Below are 18,784 nucleotides of genomic sequence, written 5' to 3' on the forward strand. Positions count from 1 at the left end.
AGGTCTCATTTCTGTGTGTCTTGAGACACATTTTAAAGACATGGCTCTGAGTCGTAATGACACAGAAAACATAAATACCAATGTGTGCATAATCCCATTAAACAAAACTAATCTGGCACACACAAACAAATGGCTCTCTGAATGCCACTCATCATAGTTCAGCGTTATCTTTTCTTCTCAGAATAAAGGTCTAATTTATGGTGCCTGTGGAAAAACACATGTATTATGCTCCACTGTCTTTCGGCTTTCATTAGGGCTGCAAATCTGAATGCAGCAGCTGCAGCTGAAAGTAGCCAATAGTATCATGCAGTCAAAAGAATGACTATGTCTTTGTGCTAATCAATGACTGCATCTATGGCTGAAAAAAATGCATTAAAATCAAGATATTCTCCCTCATACAACTTTAAAATGACTTGCCCTATCTAAATATTTTGTCTGGTTGGTTAAATGCAGTGAGGGATAGAGCTCAATTTTAATCACCAAATGGATCAATTTATTTTTCCCTTGAAAGTTTTCATTGCAGACAAAAGTGTCTCCAGTGCAAAATCCAATTTGCAGGCAGGATGTTATATAGCAGCACGCTCACAAAAGGTCACTGTGGTTTTTAAAGCTCTGTCTGCCTGCTTGCATTTGCTATCTAGCTGCCCAGCGGGCCGTACCATTCCCTCCTAACAAATCTAGGTTTAGTTAGCAGTTAAAGGCTCATCTGATCAGAGGAGACATTCGTGCTGAACTTGTTCTGGAAGATGATTACACTCTACTTTTTTGGCATCTAATATTCGTACGTCAGCATTATTCACACATACCACCTCACATTTTGAGCCCACACTAGCAAAGGAGTGACTTTAGTATCTTGATAGAGGACAGCAGGCTGTTATTGGACAGAGTTTATCACTATCTGGCAAACTACGCCATCCATTCACAAGAAAACAAAAAAATGTGATTTTCTCCAACTGCAGTCATACATTTGCGATGATGTGTAATCATCCTAATACAACTCCTATGACTTTGCAGGTCACAAACAAAGAATTCAAGGATATTGCCAGCAATGGTCTTGTTCTGTTACGGGAGGGGCCCTCACGACTTCTTCTCTGAGCCAGGATATTTCTAGAGCTGACCCATTTAAACAGCTCGGAGAAGCTGCGAGCACAGGTGCATCTGGATGGCTGCAACTGCCAACCAGAATGCGTAATTACATACATTAAGTGTCAGAACTGATTTGCACATTTAATTTGATGGTTGGATGTGCAAATTGCACAGGATTTGAGTGGGGAAAAATACCAGGCACAAGGATCATGTCACATTTGTTTCATTCATTTCAAGTGCTTGAATAGAATAAAAGTGTTCTCAATCATGCATTTATGAAGGAAAAAATAAAAGGCAGTCCACAATTCAGTTGTTTTATCCAGAAAAGATAGTAGGCTTTGAATGGGAAACAGTGGCTGTTACAGCTATTATACATGGCCTGCAGCTTTGCACAATTAGTGCAACTCAGTACTGCTTAGCATTGTACTGCTGCGGGAAGGAAAGCGAGAGATATCCATATTTAGAAGGACCTCATTGATTCTTCCTAACCGAGGCACAAAAGATTTGTTGTCCCTCCAGTTTTGAATAGCCGGACCTTAATGACAGCCCTGCATTATAAAACGTCCTGCTGACCTCAATCACAGTTTGAGAATTTGTCAAAACTCTCAGAATGTAATATAACTGCATTCTGTCTCTGTGCGGTTACATAACAATATCATAGTGACAAATGCACAACCACAAATAATTCACACCATCAGGAGGCCTCGGAAAGAAACTGCACCCGCCGAGAGGCCCGTCTCTTCGTTCCAAATGTGTTTCCCCTTTAATAAACTCGCACACATGACTGCGTGATTCCTTAGCCAAAATGGCAGATGATGAAGGATGAGAGAGAAGTGTGTAGTAAAGATTTAATTAAGACTCGCCATGGGACGTCTTACTGTGGCTCCAGAGACCAGGACAGAGGAGTTTGTGTTTGCTCAGTGCAGCTGTGAATAATACCTACACTATTCTTACTTTGACCTACATGTACTGAGAGGAGGATCTGAGATTATGCCCACATCAGTCTTTGTTCCTGTCTTATTTTCACCATGAGGCTGCCAGAGGGGGGCTCTCCTTATGGTAAACCTTATGTTTACTTTAAATGGTCAATCTTTGCTTTAGATAATCTGGGACAGAAGTAGACGTCGACACTGTGCGTTTCCTCTAAACGTGCGGTTGATGCGAAGCTGCAATGCTCAATCCCTCCTGCGGCGCATTTGCAGATTGTTTGGAGGTTTATAAGCAATTTTCACATCCCTTCGTCTCATCCTCGTGACGTAGATTTTTATGGTCTCCATGGAAGACTCCCATCAGCACTTTACTTCATTCCCTTTGAAATCAATTCAGTCTCTTTTGCTCCTACTCAGTGTGGGTTACCATGGATACCGCTCCCAAATGGTTTGGCTTGTACATGAATTTGTTTATGAGTGTTACTTGGAGTGGATTGGAATGTTCTTTTTTTCTGCAGCCAAAGTAAACATAGTTAGCTAATAAAACATGAAAACAACACATTCAAATTGTTATTCTGTTTTATTTTATTCTATTCCATTTTTTAGGTTTCAAGGTGCAGAGGATCCCATTTGGTTAAAGGGATCGTTTGGATTTTTTAAAGAGGAATTGTATGGGGCACTTGTTCATGGTCAGTTTATTACACACATTAGGAATTCAGTCGGCACCCCCCCCAGGTTTGGAAAAGCAGGCTGAAGCAGACACAGAACCTAAGCAATGTACTGCTGTGGAAGGGGGTCAGCAATAAAATGTATTTTACCCACCTAAAAAATGCCCCACCTTAAAAAATTGATATCAGTTTAAGTATACACTATATACACTGAAAGTATTTCACTGCTTTACCTTTCTGTCAGACAGTCACTTTCTATGGGAAAGCAGTTAGCGGCCTCAGTTCCCCATCCATGCTCTCATCAAAGCCACCAGACTCTATTTAGAAAAAGATTAATTTTAGAAGAAGAAGGTATAAGGTAGATTTATTGGTCTTTTTTTCTGAACACAGGAACTGCTGGTCTACTGCTGCTTTGATCAGTCATTAGCATGTGTTATTGTTTGACTTTCACATGTCGAAGTCACATATTAACACAATCAAATTAAATGTTTGAGGCAATGGTAGACCAGCAGCTCTTGTGTTCAGCGATGTTAAATCACTGTTTTTCTCAATGGATTCTGCCTTTGAAGAGAGTGACTTATTGGCTTGATTTTCCAGTTGAAAACCATTTTTTGACATTGGGGTAAAGCAGTAAAAAATACTCTCACTATCACGTACACTTAAAATATGTTTTGTTGCTGACCACTCCATGGCAGTAGATTGCTTTGCTTCCATGTCGGAGTTCAAACTGCTTCTCTAAACTAGGGTCATGCCGATTGACATGTACTGTATGTAATATACTGTAGGCTATATAGATAAGTAGTCCATACATCCACACTTAAAAAAACAGAACTATCCCTTAAGATTTCTTCAGGCATTTGCAAACATTTGCCACCTTTAGCTTACAACATACTGTATCAGCTACACGAGGGCACTAGTAAGAGTGTCTCTAGTAACTCAAGTGCACTCTAGAAAAGCCCAAAAATCCGCTGAATATAATCTAGTCTGATCCACCAGGAAAAGAAGCTATGCCAACGTGGATTCTTTGGTTCCCCGTTGAGCCAAAAGAGCATCAAAATACTTCACTTGGATGCATCCAAATCCTCACAAAAACACGTGAACACCACAACTGTAAATCATGTCTGGGGCAAGGAAGTTGGAAGGAGAAGACTGAGCGGTTTAATTTGTTTAGGACTTAATCAGGGTTCATTTGGAATTAAGGGAAGACTGGGTGCATCTCCCACTGAGTCTTCACATTCACTGCTGCTGCGTTTCACTTCCCTCGAAGTCCACTGAATCATACATATTTTACACAAGGCTTGGAAAGGTCCTCTAAGATATAAAGGAACCACCCACACACAGACATATGTCCATCTAAGAGGTCTAATTCTGGCTGTGTGAAATATTCACCACTGCAGAGACCGTGGACAACATCCCGAGCTTCCCTGGGGACTCCTTTTGAAGCAGTTCAGCTGAAATGTGTTTGCCTTAACATCGCTGTCTAATGTGTTTTCCCTGTTTCCTCTGACATATCATTACAGTAAAAAAAACGAAGCTGAGCATTGCTTTGTATCAGCCTGCCACACTGGCTATTTTGGGCAGGACTTTGTAAGCAATGGGGCCTGGCTGTGTGAGCATCCCTGCATCTCTTATGTAATTCTCTCCAATGGGAGCACAGAAATCAGAATGAAAGTTTGTAGGGAGTCACTTAATCTTACATAGAGTTAATTGGAGACAGCTGGGGAATCGAAGGTTGTTTATTGTGCCAGCATGAGCGCGGAGCAGTGTAAGAACAAAGCAGAACGTCCAGATTCTTCCTTATGGCTCATTATGGCTGATATGTCAGAGCAGCATGAAAGCTTGTTGGAGCAGTGGAGGCGGACTGAAGCGGCGTTCTGCTTTAATGTTGTTACTTTGTGGTGGAATAATCCTGATTGATCCCTGTCAGAGGGGACTCTAATCAACAGAGAGCCATTGATTTCCTCTCCACAGAGCCTACAAGGTGCCTGAGACACCTGCTAGCAGCCAGCTGACAGACACTTATGCCTGCTAACCAACAGCTGACATAAACTGATGCCAGTGCACTGTGTTGGAGAGGGTGAGTCACACATGCTCAGATAGATCCCACTCTCAGGGATGCTGGATGCCGCACAATGTGAGATCCACTGTACTGTCATTCTGAATCATATCTCGTACACGTGGTGTGTCACAGATGGAGTCTCGGTTAGCTATGGTGTTCTGTACCAGGATGCAGGAGAGTATATAATGGAAAAATTGGTGATCATCTACTGTGTGCCTGCACGTCTAAAGCTGTCTTTCCTGTAACAAAATGAGCTCTGTCAAAGCTAAATATCATTGCGATCTTCAGCCCCATCAGCACAGTTTGTCCGTAGTGATTTCTATCTAGCGTGAGAGTGCTTCAGTAAGCAGTTTTCCAGCGGCAGTCACATGCTCCCGGCTGAGGCTCACAGCCAGCTGTCCCCATCATCAATTCAGACAATGCAGAAGCCTGTGGTGAGGTGAGACTCCGGGGCAGATGTGTGTGGCACAGGGCACGCCGAGGAAAACATAAAGTAGCTGATTTTATAATTTTGCAAGATTGCAAACCACTGTAACAATGTGTTGTATCAAATTCATGTTGCAACAAAGTTCAAGGGATATTTCTAAAGAAAACGAGGAATTCTTTAGGTGCACATCTGAATGTATGGTACAAGAGTTGTTCTCCAGACTTTAGGCTATTATTAGAGGAGCAACTCTAGACCACATCAGTCACGTTTTGATACACAGACTATCACACTACCAGTGGCTAACGCAAAAGTAGCAACAAACAGCCTGCGGGACCCACTGGTACCAACCATGTTGGTATAAGTTGTAGGAAAGGGGGCTAAATAAAACTCTAAATTTAGGATAAATTTTGTCAAGGGAACAACGGGCACTGCCATTTTCAAAGGATATCTTGATGTCACAGTTCCCTTGACAGTTCCCTTAAACTGTCACATCAAGATATCCAAATGAAAATAAGTTCTATACCATCAGAAACCCCTGAGGTGAAAAATGAATCCAATGTGAAGAGGCCAAACAAGCTGCAGTTCATCAAACAGCCACTTGAGGCTGGCTTCAAAACAGAGTAAATCCCCATAGACCCCAAAATTGAAATGCCCAACTTAACCGCAGAAATAAACACATTTACAGTCTGTTAAAAAAACAGTTTTGGTCTCTATAGCTGACTTCAACATTTATGACAACAGTACGGAGGAGAACTATTTATATCTCACTTGATTCCATTTTATTAAGGCCAAAAGTTGCATATCTAAGGGTGGCCACTTGAGTGACAGGCTGTCTGCAAGGTGTCCCCACAGTCTATGAGTCAGATCCACCCCCGACTCATCCACAGCTTCACCCTCCCGTACAAGAATGGTCACTTCTGGCTCCAAAAAACCAAAATGGCAATGGGCGAAATGCTTAACTTGAGGCTCCATAATGTCAGGAGCAAACCAATGAGTGATGTCACAGTTTATGTTTCTATAGCCACATGTCTCCCCTAAACTTGAGAGGGCTTGTTCCCCATGAATGCTTTGTCGTTTGCCATTAATGCGCTTTATTTGTCTTTTTAAGAAAAAGGACCACCAGCCTATTTAAAGGACAAATGGTCGCCAAGCACATGCATAGATACTCACAACAGAACTGTTGCAGAATTTGAAATGTTAACTGTACCAGTATTAGTCTGTGAACATCAGATAATTACTACTATTAATTGTAAAATAAGAAACCAAAGTTTATCAGTACACAATTCAATAATTCTCCACATTCACATAGATTTCAACTAGCCTAAATACTTCAATAGCAAAAGTGAATTCCTGAAATTCAGTTACGGCTTTTTGGATTTGGTGTGCCAACCTGATTAGTGGCCCCATCTGGCCACTCTTAGGAAAAATTTCTGGGGGTGCCACTGCACATTAGAGCAATGATTTGATGCTTTGATGTATGAAAGTCTTTTATCTCAAATAAAGCAAGTCATTTTAATGTCAGTTTGGGCTATGGGGAATTATAAAAGCTATTTTTTTTTTTTTTTTTTTTTACATTTTACAGAACTAATGATTGGTCGGTTCATCAAGATTATATTTTGTAGTGGTAACTGGATGAAAAAAAAAATCCTGTTGCAGAAATACTAAATTTCAGTATATTGGCACAAAGCTGATTTTTCTCATCACCATGTATAATGCAACAGTGTAGGAGGAAGACCAGAAGTGACCAGTAAAGTGTAGGAGAGGCTATTCTGCAGGCAGTGTTTTTTTTTAGTGTGTCTGCAAACTTTCTAAAAATGTAAATGTCAGAATCGCTTCGCCTCATGATGAAGAAAGCTGATTACAAAGCACCTTACACTGCAGGACTGCAGGAAGACCAAACGACCGGCAGTTCCCCCGGAAATGCCCGTGCGGTTGTCCTCAGGGCTCCATGTTCTGAGATGAACGGAGGGACCGCATTGCTGCTCCGAGACTCAACACCCACCCCAACCTCCTCCAACACCCCCAACCCCTCCTCCCCTCCCCTCCTCATAAAAACACGCACAACCACGCCTCCAGAGACACGCGCACAAGCGCAGCCTCAGACACACCTCCTCCTTCCCCTCCATCACACACAAACATACACACACAAAGCCACAGTGTGAGAGCATCGCTCGGGTGAAGTGGACAACATGTAAAGGCAGCATGAAGGACGAGTGCTCGGCTCCGGGAGGCTCCCAGCAGGTGCGGTAGCGGGTGAAGCTGCACCTCGCAGAGAACAGGCTGCCGCTTCACCATGTCCACCGCATCCGATCTACTCACTGGCGAGACGGTAAGGCCCCTCATTCACTCGCGCAATCTTTCATTTCCAAACTTAGCCGAACTCATCTAACCCCTTTCCCCCGGCGGGCTCTGTCCCGGTTTGAACCCGCTTTTCCTAATGTCTTTCTCCGCAAATGATGTCATTCCGTGCGCAAAGGCATTAGGTCAGCCACAAAGGATGGAGGGCCGTCCGTGCCGCAGCACCAAAATAAAAAGGGGTGTCGAAGTGCGTTAGAGCAAGTATTTGGTAACGCTTCGAGGCTGAATGTGCCTCGGTGAATGGCCCCATGGGGAGGTTTCAGACGAATCACATTTGTTATTGTCTGGAAAAGCTTGCATAATGGCACAATACATCCTGCGAAGTTGTGTTTAGTGACAAACCAGCAAATGAATAAGAGCCCAATTAATATAAGACCGCATACAGAACCTCATCATCAGGAAAAAATAGCACAGGAAAATGCCCTTGGCCCTGTGAATAACAGCAACATCATTGGTGCATCCTTTGACTAAGTCAATACAAAGTCGCACTTGTGTGTCACAGATGGATTTTGCCCACACAGACAATATTAAAGCAGTTCATATTGATTGTGAGTCCATTTTTTTTATCCACACTGAAATTGTGCCCTCGGTGTGCACCTCGAGGAGTGTTTCATGGTTTCTTTGCTGTGTGCTGTAGCCATGGAGACAGTATGTGGCATGTGGTTTTATACTTGTGCAAGAAAGTGTAGTCCCTCTATTCAAGAACAGCCTGAGGCCTTTAGACTATGAAGATGAGCAGAGGAAAGAATTCTTGTCCTGGCCTCTAATTTTAAAAACAAATGTGGTGTTTTTTTTCTCACCTTCTTGTCCTAGATTGTTAATAAATTGGACCCCTTACGCTAGAAAAAGGCAAATATTTCCACAGGGACTTAAAAGCATGTCGGTGGCAGTCAGTATTGATGTCGGTAACCTATTGTCGACCTATAATAAAGTCTGATATTTTATTAATCTCTCTTATCGTTCCTATTGGGATTTGTAGCAGCTTTGCGAGACCATTTTTACAGTATCCTTGCAAACACATTCATACCTTCTAGATATGATAACAATGAATTGATGATCAATTAATCAGCCGTTAAGAATTTAATCAAATGTGAAATATAATCGATCAATAGATAGGTTGTGCAATGTTGTCATATTATATGCAATATTTTGCTGTGAGTTCTGACTGACAAAAAAAACACATTTGGTATTGTTTGAAATGAGCAAAGTTTTTATGATATTTTAAATAACGATTAATCGATTGTTAATTTTACCAGTAAATGATTAAGAAAAGTGCTTACAATTTGCAACGGAAATATCTCCTTTAAAAACATCATTTAATATAACCTGATGGGGAGCTACTGTTCATATCCACTGATGTATTAAAGCTTGGTAGCTGTTAGAGACAGATAGGTTGTGATGAACTACTCGCTGAATATTCACTCTTCACATCCTGCACATTATTAGACATTTTTAATGCTCTACAATAAAATGAAGTCTCATCAAGGCCCTTGCCATCTTGCTGACACCTCATCTCATCTATTTAATAGGAAGACTGAGGTAAGATGGATTTAAGGAACTTCTTTCCTATTTAGTGACAGAGTTTAAACTTCAGTCTCCATCCTATCATCATTTACACATTCGTCACTGATGGGATATTAATAATGAATTTATGACTGCTATATTGGCACAAATGACCCAGAATTAGCCTTAGATAGTATTCATATTATAATGACATTCAGCTGTCAATTAGCCATTAGTGACCATTAGTCCCAATAGTGATAGAACACTGGGTAATAGTACAGTGAGTAACCTGTATTGTAGTAATGTACTTGTGCAGCTGAAAAACTAGCCATGACATGAATACAAAGTACACAGAAGTTCATGTAACTGGATAAAACTAATGATAAACATATGAAAAAGACGATTCTATATGCAAAATGTGTTGTCCTGAATGTAGGTGATCAATCTTGCCAAAAACAATGTCATCTGGTAAACTATTTATTTGCAATGGTTTTACCCTCTCGAACCCATTCATGCAACTCTAGAAACAGTCATCATTAAATTAAAAAAATCATCATTGTATGCTACTGTAGCTGCCGTGTTTCTTTTTATTAAGAACAGCAAAATGCATGCACAGGTATCCCACAATTTGTTTTTGAAACAAAAAAAATTTTTAAGGAACCATGCAAAGCAGTGGGTAACAGCGCTGGTTTGTCTGTCGCGGTTGGTCATGTGTGAAAGGACGTGATATTTAGGTGTGTTGTGGAGACATGACAGGGAGATGGCTGGTCAGTCCTCTCTCATCACGATGAACAGATGGTAACTCAGGGTTAGCTCGTGGGTGGGTGCCAACAAGGAAGCCCATGTGTGTGTGTGTGACACATAAATCCATTGTTGAGACCGAATCGTTTTGTACATGGAAATGTTCAAAGGTCTTAAAAAAATTACTCTGGATGTTCATGCAGAGATTGACAGCAGCTGTATGTATATTATTTATTTATAAGATGTGAATAATTAAAACAGCAGTAAACAGAAATGGTTTGTTGCGCTGCATGTTTTTTTTTTCCAAACAAGGATAGCCACTTACTGAAACGCAAACTAACTTTTCATTGTCGTTTTGTTTTACATTGTGAGGTCTCTAATGTGTACTGAAATTGCTTGAAGGTTACAAGATTTAATGGTAAAACCAAGACATGCTGGAGTAATGCATCCAATTAATATGCTAATATAATAAAAAATAAATAAAAAATAATTTTCTGAGATTACATTCTAAGAAGAAAATCTCTAAAGTAACCTTGATATTATTGTCTATAGCTGTGTGTTGTTTTTTTTACATAAAATTTGAGATACATATACCAGCGATTTGGTTTAATGTCAAGCAAGTTATGTTTTGCATTTTCCTGTAAATAATAATAACCCTCCAAGTTAGCATTGCAGGATCATGTAAATACCCAGTTTTAGTATACAGTGTCTTCAGTCTAATTAAAATTCATGATGTCCGTTTTTGTAGTTTGATTACATGCAAACTGCCCCTTCAAATATATGAATAGTCTCAGATTTTTTAAAAATAATGAATTATTGTCATGTTGCTCACATACAAAGTTGTATTGTGGCTGCTGGCATAAAATTAACTAGGTTGGTAAAAGAGCATCTGTTAATTTCTACACAGTTATTATCACGGGTCTCTGTATCATGTAGTCAGGTTGCTTTTCAGTTTCACTTACATCTGATTCAGTGTTATAGATGTTTTTAAATACAGCTATTTAAAAAAACTTTGTGTCATTCACTTCACATCTGTACATTTAAATTGCATTGAAGTGCATTTGTTTTTTTCTCTCTCTTTTTTTCCATAGGCTGTGTTGATCTTGAATCACACTGAATGGAGAGCACCGAGGTTCCTTTAAGATGACACGAACGCATCCTCCTGATATACTGGCGTCGACTCTATATCAGGACTTTACTCTCAATCCCATCACCAACCACTCTATTTCCCTTCACTCCTCGCAGCAGTGTGACTTGAAAATGATCGACAAACCAGAAATCATCAACAAAAGACACTGCCGTAGCTTTGACTTCATTGAGTCACTGGATGACCCGCAGTCCTTCTCTTCCTCAATGGAGTACCCTTATAAGAGGGCTGAGCATCAGACATTAAACAAAGATCTAATGTGGAATGGACTCGATCAGCCAGGGCACCTTCGCTTTTCATCTCCAGATCTTTTCAACACCAGGCAGTTTCAGCAGCAAACCACCCAGGACAAAACCAGCCATCTAACATGGTCAGACTCTAAAAAGAGAACAAGATCTAGAAGTGCTCCAAGAGTAAAGTCCACCCTTACTCCTGTGCCAATCTCAGTGTCTCCTCCAGGAGCCAGGAAGGGGAGGGATGCGCCTCAGGTTGGATCAGACACCTTGAGGACCTCAGAAACACAGCGGGAATCCTACCCCTCAAACAGGGCTTTTTTGAATGAGGTGCATCCTATCAAACTGCAGCCTCAGGCTCCACTCTATGTCTCAGACTGTTTTGAGGGGGATAAACCCGATAAACCAGCCATAACCCCTCATGTCAGGTGCCGGGTGGACATTAAACCAGATGCTGCTGTACTGCAGCACACATCTCGGCAGGTGCCCAATGTACGGACTGAGCATCTTTGGCAGAGATATTCCCAGGCCAGTAGCAGTAGAGGTTTGTATGTACCTCGACAGATTGTCTCCTCACCAACGCCAACTCCAAGTGAATGCTACAGTGGAGATTTTAGACAAGGATACCACTATACCACCAGCATGTCTCCTATCTCATACCAGCATTTGGACATGCACAGAATGCCATCACCAACAGCACCATATCTTAGTCAAGAACAAAGAGCTTACTCTAATCCTAACATACCAACCAAGTTCTTCTATACAGAGGATCCTGTTCGGTATCCAGTCCATCCTTATTCTAGAGCGTACTTTCAGGATGACCGGTCCAGTCTAACCAGCCATGGTAGTACAATGACTAGTCAGTATGACCCAAGGACCCGATGGGTACACACCCTTCCTGTCAGGTCGTATTACACAGACAACTATACCAACAGAGAGCCAGCACACTCTGTTTATAGTAGGCCTTACTCCACCAGTGAGGCAGGATCATACTTTTCTACAACTCCACTGTCTAGATCTTACTATGGAGAGGACAGCCGGTTTAATCCATACCATATGAGTAACTCACGGTTGTTTTATTCCAAACCATGCTCTCCGGAGGAGCAGTACTACCCACCAAGGCCATACCATACAGAGGGTCGACGACGCCCTCGAATGTCACAGGCCTTTTCAGATGACTGGTATCGCTCAAGTATATCTGGTTACTCTAACCAGTCCTCTCAGCACACGCCACCACAAGTAAGGCAAGACCCCAGTATACCTCCATGGTTTACTCACAGCTTTGTGGAGTCGAGTAGACTAGGAGCAGAGGTCAGAAACCACTCCAAGTCTTGGGACAATATTCTATATCCACGGCATGACAGACAGCAATCAGTACCTCGTGGACGAAGCTATGAGAACCTGTTTTACCAAGCAAAGCAAGCAGCATCCACTGATGTTACATCTCAACCTGTTATACTTAACCTCTCAAGTTCACCAAGGCGCTACGCCGCCCTTTCACTGTCTGAAACCTCATTAGAGAGGAGCTCAAGCAATCCATGGAGGACTACCAAGAGTGGACACTGGTTTGTAACTCCTGAGATCACCATAACAGACAATGACATATGTGCAGGCAACAGCAAGCGGCGTGATGTGCACTCTGTCAGCTGGGATACGTTGGATGGGGAAAAGACACCATCTCCAAAAGAAATGCATCATAAGCAGCCACAAAATACACCAGACATAACCAAAGAGAGAAAACACAACAACTTCTCCCTCCAGCAGAGTCTAGAGCAACTGGATGAACTCTTAGCTGATTTGGTTGTTGATTACAAGCCACCAATCAGCAGAAAGTCAAGTGAAGACCTTTTAGACCAGCTGAAACAACTTATTACTGAGGATGATGACAAAGACAGGGGATCTTCTGGACTTGAAAACTTAGGATGTCTGAACACACAGCTCCCATCGTCTAAATCAAGCCCTGACACATTCAAAGACCCTGATAGTGGCTGTGATGCTTTACAAAGAAGTGCAGAGGAATGTTCTCCAGACCACAGCACAGATGAAGATGACACCATGGTGTGCGCTAACAAGAAATGCAACCGGATTGAGAGTATGTTCAAAGCCTGCTTGTACTTCAAATCATGTCACAGTTGCTACACATTTTACTGCTCACGAAACTGTCGCAGGGATGACTGGGAGATCCACAAAGAGACCTGTCTGTACGGCCGTGTGAACAGTGTGTGTCGACACACACTGAAGTTCTGCAGAGAGAATTCAGAGATCCACAAAGCCTTCTCTCGCGTTGCTAAAGCTGGCTACCTCTCTAGGGGGAGAGGTGTTCTCTTTCTGGGTTTCGCTAATCCGGAGACAGCTGACAACTTCCTCCAAGTTGGACTAGAGAGCCTCCTTATGTCTCCCACATACTTATCTCTCAGAGAGCTGGATGGCTTCAAGGACAACCTAGGCGAATACTGCAAGGAACTGCAGCATGCAGGTAACGAGTACGACCCCAATGAATGTTTCCTTCTGAATGTATCTGTAGCTGTTGGTGAACTAGTGCCTAACAGACCGTCCCCAAGGGTCCAAGCCCCAACAGTGCGAAAATATGCAAAGGTGTCCTTGGCCTCCTCAAGCCCTGACAAAAAGGTACTCAGGAAGGATAGTGAAATGGAAACTCTCATCCTCACTCCACCTCCAGGCACTCCAGACATTGACAAGGAGGGGGAGGAGGGAAGGAAAGCCAGAGAGGTATGCTTTGTCAATATCCAGCGTGAGCTCAGGACCAGGGGAGTCTTCCTTCGTCACGAGTACCCCAAAATCTATAATCAGCTGTGTGAGTTTGTGGAGAGCAACAAAAGGTTCACTCCCACTACAATTTACCCAATAGATAAGAGAACAGGGAAACAGTTTATGTGCATGATCATGGCTGCGTCCGAGCCAAGAACACTGGACTGGGTAGGTACCCCTCATCTCTTGGATGATATTATATAGTACAGCACTAAATAGTAACGATAATGATGTCAGCTACACTAAATGTACATACTGTTAATACATGGTGTGGTTTAGCAAACTGAACATTGTATGTGTGTATATATGTGACCAATCTCTCTTTCTGTCTCTCTCTCTCTCTCTCTTATTTCTCTCTTCTGTCGCCAAACACACACAAACACTCACACACTAAGATGCACACACATATAGTATATACACACGCACTTTTAAAGGTTGTCCTATGTTGTTTTTGGCTTGTTTTGATCCTGTTGCACTCAGAAGAGTTAATAGCCTGCATGTAGACTAGGCACAAACCCAGTTATCCAGGTATTTAAGATGTGAAATGTATGATCTGTGCAGTTTCTGAAGACAATGTATGAAGCACACAATATTTATGAAGTACACATCCCATTGCCACCACATGATAGTAGGCACAGCTGGGTCTCATATTGTAACATTCATCCACTATTGATTTTTCCAACAAATGTTATATCAGAAATTTATATTATACCTTGTTACGGTGGTTGTAATATTACAACAGTTTATTAGTACTTAAGTATTATTTCCTAAGTATACTGTAGTCGTGTGGGTTCTTTTTTTTTTTTTTTATTATTATTGCTATATTAATTAGTGTTTGATAGACAAAGAAGTACAATCAAACCACCCATTTGTTTCCCACTTCATGAAGAATTTTAGTTGGAATTTAAATCATCTTGTGATAAGACTTGATGTCATTCTTGTAAAAATTGCTTTGTTTGAAAGTGGCCTTCAGTCGAAAAAAAAATGCATTTGACACAAAGCAATGTATAGGTTTAGCTATTTCTAAGGCTTGAAAGCTCTTAACATAGGTTGTTTGAACTACCATTGTAAATGAACAATTATTTTGCTCAAAGCATGTTATTTATATTCAGGTATTTTAATATTGATATTGCTTATAATTAAATTTATTATGTTAATGAGATACCATTTGATGCTTAGAAATGTAAGAGGTATATTATATATTGAATATTATTTCATTTGAACATCATGACCTTGAGACCTTATTGTAACTAATACCACAGTATGTTCTTAAACAATATGCAATAAAAGAGCAACCTTAACATCTATATTGTAAAATCCTATTTTATTATTGATAAATAATAATTTCCTGGAGCCAAGAGCTGCAAAGAGTTTGTTTGCACTAAAACATAAATTATAAAATACGAATGTTCCTAACACAGCTGCAGCACTGAACCCAGATGTGACGATATGCCTGCTTCCATTGCCATTGTTGACTAATCTAAGGTTGCTCTTTTACTTGATTACATATATCTTTGTGCAAGACCTTCCTCGACTTTCTATTTTGTGATGTTTATAACCCATATATAAATATATAATAAATGGAATTTAATGATTGACCTTGTGGTTTTGTATCTCTCTTCCAGAGTAGTATAGTAGGCATTTGCAGGGTTAAGGAAAACAGTAAAGACATAGAAATTAATTAAGTGCAAAAACTAGAACACCAAATGCCAGTAGATCGAAATCTTTCAAGTTTTATAGATCAAGAATCATTATTATGATGGTCATCTGATGATCTGTCTGAATATATTGTTAACGACAGTCTGTCAGCATTAATATAAGAGTTCACAACAAGAAAAAAATGTTTTTTTGGGGGGTGGGGGGGTAACTCTCGCCCGGTCGGGATCATCTAGGGTATGAAGAGATGTGGTATGGAGCACACTGTTATAATGACTTACACTTTAGTAAAATCACTCAGATGAAGACTTGGTGTCTGTCAAAATATGACTTGCTGCTTAATAGTGCAAGTTTAGCCATGGGCTCCAAACAGCATCACTCCATATCCCAGTTTATTGTCCTATCTGTTAAGAAACTGAATAGAGTTTCTAACTAGCTGATGCTTGGAGATCCTCTCATCGTTTTTTCCCTGTGAGTGTGCTTTAATATGTTGAATTTGCATTACTGTAACAAGTAGCTTGCTCAAGGATTGTCCTAAGTGACTTTATTCTATGCTATAAGACTCCCACCTAGTGGAAAAATGCATGCATTACTTCTTGCTTTCTTTCTTTTCTTTTTTTAAAACATTTTTTAACAGCACTGATCATGTCCATATTTGTTTGGATTGGAACACGTTGTGCAGATGTATAGTTATATACATAGGTTATGAATTGTTATTTATTAGTATTATTGTTATTTATCAGTGCATGTACAGTATAACCACATTATTGGTTGCTTCAGCATTTGTCTTTATTCATTTAGAACATATTAACAGCCCTTATAAAGGCATACTTTTGTCCTTAATGGAAATTTTTCATAAAAATGAAAAATGTGATGGCTTATTGTTTTTCCAGTGTTATTGTGCTGCAATATAATGTTAGGGAATAAAGTTCAGGTAAATGTCCTGCTTGACTTTTAGATCTAGACACTAAGAACAACATGTGTTCCAATCTATTCAGTTATTGACAGGTCTGTGTTTACAGTATTGGTGTTTGCATTAATCCATTACCTGCATATGTATATGCTAAATTAACATAATTAACCAATCATTGAACACATTGATGTGATTTATCTGTAAAGTCTAAATTCATATAAGTTTTTTGTATCCTAATGCAATTGTTATACTTATGCATATGCTTAAGCTTTAAAGTATAGGTTCACAAATGTTCAAGTCTGTGTTTAAAACAAGGTTTCCACATATAGACAATTAAATTAACGTTTATCTGAAGTTAATTAGAAGTTTCAGCAGATGGAGTTTGTCAATCAAGAAAGCCTATTCCAAAGTTAGTCTGTTAATTGTAAAATTCCCTTTCTGCTTTTCCCCAGACAGTGTTTCCTCATCGATTTGTGGTGGAGGGATAATAATACAAAGGGGGAATTCTGGACAAAAAAGACTCAAGACTAAAAAGTCTGGATGATGCACACTAGAAATGTCTAACTCATAATTAAATAATTTTTAAAATCTGTTTGCATGGAACAAGGACTTAGATCTTGTCTCGCATTGATATAGCCTACATTGGTGAGTTTTAAGGGATCTCTGTGCCACCAGTATGAACAGGGGGAATGTTTACAGCTAGCACAGTAAAATAAATGTCGTTATGAGTACCTGAAGGCCGATTTAAGGCAGACTTAAAAATGTGAACCTTTAGCTTGATCCTCTCCTGTTGTTTTCTGCAGCAGCTAAATCCAGCAGAGTACAGTAACAGAGTTGCAATGTGGCCATATTAGGCCAGCTTTATTTATACAAACAGAGGGAGTGCCATTGTACTGTATATCATCACAGCTGTCACTTCCAGCGGTTGCTGAACTGAACTATTTACTATGTGTTGGTGGAGCCAAAAAATGATTAGATGAAAAAGCAAATCAGAATCTGTTGGTGCTTATTACTGTTAAATAGTCAATGACAGTAAGTTGAGCTGTTATATAAAAGCAATGTCACACAAGAGGGAGTGCTGTTGTACTGTATATCATCACAGCTGTAAATCCTCACCAGTTCACCGCTGCAGTCTCCTCCTGTTGCCTCACCCAGGTGGTGAAACTCTGGCTCTTGTCACCAGCGAAGGGAGAGGGGGCAGGTCGAGTCCCTGCCGGGCGACCATCTTTCAAATAGCTAGCTAGCTATACTGAGGCAGCTAAGCTAAAAACAACAGCGCCGGTAACGTCTCCACACGTCCGCGGAAAAGTCCTCAGAGCGGCTTGTTGAAGAGCACCGCTGTCACCAATGTAACCGAGCGCCTAACTGGATAATTAACAAAACAATAAACGGGCCGGAAGACGTGAAATCTCCAACAGCAACTGCCGCCCTTTTATTTTCCTTAAGAAAAACTCCCACAGGTACATGAGCCCGAAAATAGTGGCGGTTTCTCCAACAACTTTTTTTCTTGTCATACGGTAACTCCAGAGGGACAAACTGCAGGCCTCCAGAACACAGCCGTCTGTTACTTACAATCTACAGTAACGTTTGATAACTACCAGAGCCCTTTAACACATGTTTATTCCAGTGCACTAGTAACTACCGACCATTAATGTGGGCCAAATTAACTGGTTAAAACAGCGGTGAATCAGAGATATAGCCTAGGCTATATAAAGAGTTAAAAGTCTCCCCAAGAGAGATTTTTTTCTGGAACTCACATTTGGAAGGTATTAATTGGCAAAGAACATGGCTTTTACCTTATAAATTTTGTATTCCTAACAAAGTCAAATAAGTTAATTTCAAAATATTGCATACAATCTATCCAGTAATTTCTAGATATGTAAATGCAAATAGTTTTTCTTTCTGTGGGCAGGCAAATGATCCTTTTTTTCAGAGTAAAATATCATAACATCTTTTTGTCTAATTTAAGTTCTCATGTTATGACTGTAACATCACTCATTATTTTACCATAAAAGATATAACCTATTATTATAATGATAAAAGTAACAAATATTTGAAACTCTTTCAGATGCTCTTATGGAAACATTGAGAATTAAAGCAAGTAGAAGTAAGTACCAGCACAAGTATAAAAAAATAGAAATGTAACAATAGACATACAGTAGTACACAAAAAGCATAATATGTAAAAATTAAAGTGTATAAAAATATAAATGTAAAGAAATACAGTAGTAGACAATTAGCACTAGTATGTTAATATTTGAATCATAATATGGATTATGTGCTGAGTGCGTAATGT

The 18,784-nt window shown here is 40.3% G+C and overlaps 1 protein-coding gene across 1 annotated transcript; it reads left to right on the top strand.

Annotated features, from left to right (window-relative positions):
* Positions 1-7,245: 7,245 nt before the first annotated feature.
* On the top strand, positions 7,246-15,512 carry unm_hu7912 (un-named hu7912). The gene is made up of 2 exons (XM_042488286.2): positions 7,246-7,498; positions 10,863-15,512. Exon 2 carries the CDS (start codon positions 10,915-10,917, stop codon positions 14,122-14,124), a length of 3,210 nt encoding a protein of 1,069 aa, XP_042344220.2. The 5' UTR covers positions 7,246-7,498; positions 10,863-10,914; the 3' UTR covers positions 14,125-15,512.
* The last annotated feature ends 3,272 nt before the right edge of the window (positions 15,513-18,784 follow it).

This window comes from Plectropomus leopardus, chromosome 4 (assembly GCF_026936395.1).
Source record: "Plectropomus leopardus strain MGB_pleo_1.0 chromosome 4, ASM2693639v1, whole genome shotgun sequence".
NCBI classification, from domain to species: domain Eukaryota; kingdom Metazoa; phylum Chordata; class Actinopteri; order Perciformes; family Serranidae; genus Plectropomus; species Plectropomus leopardus.

Bases quoted from the DNA above. Each gene is read 5' to 3' on its own strand.
- unm_hu7912 (XM_042488286.2), top strand. From the start codon at position 10,915: ATGACACGAACGCATCCTCCTGATATACTGGCGTCGACTCTATATCAG.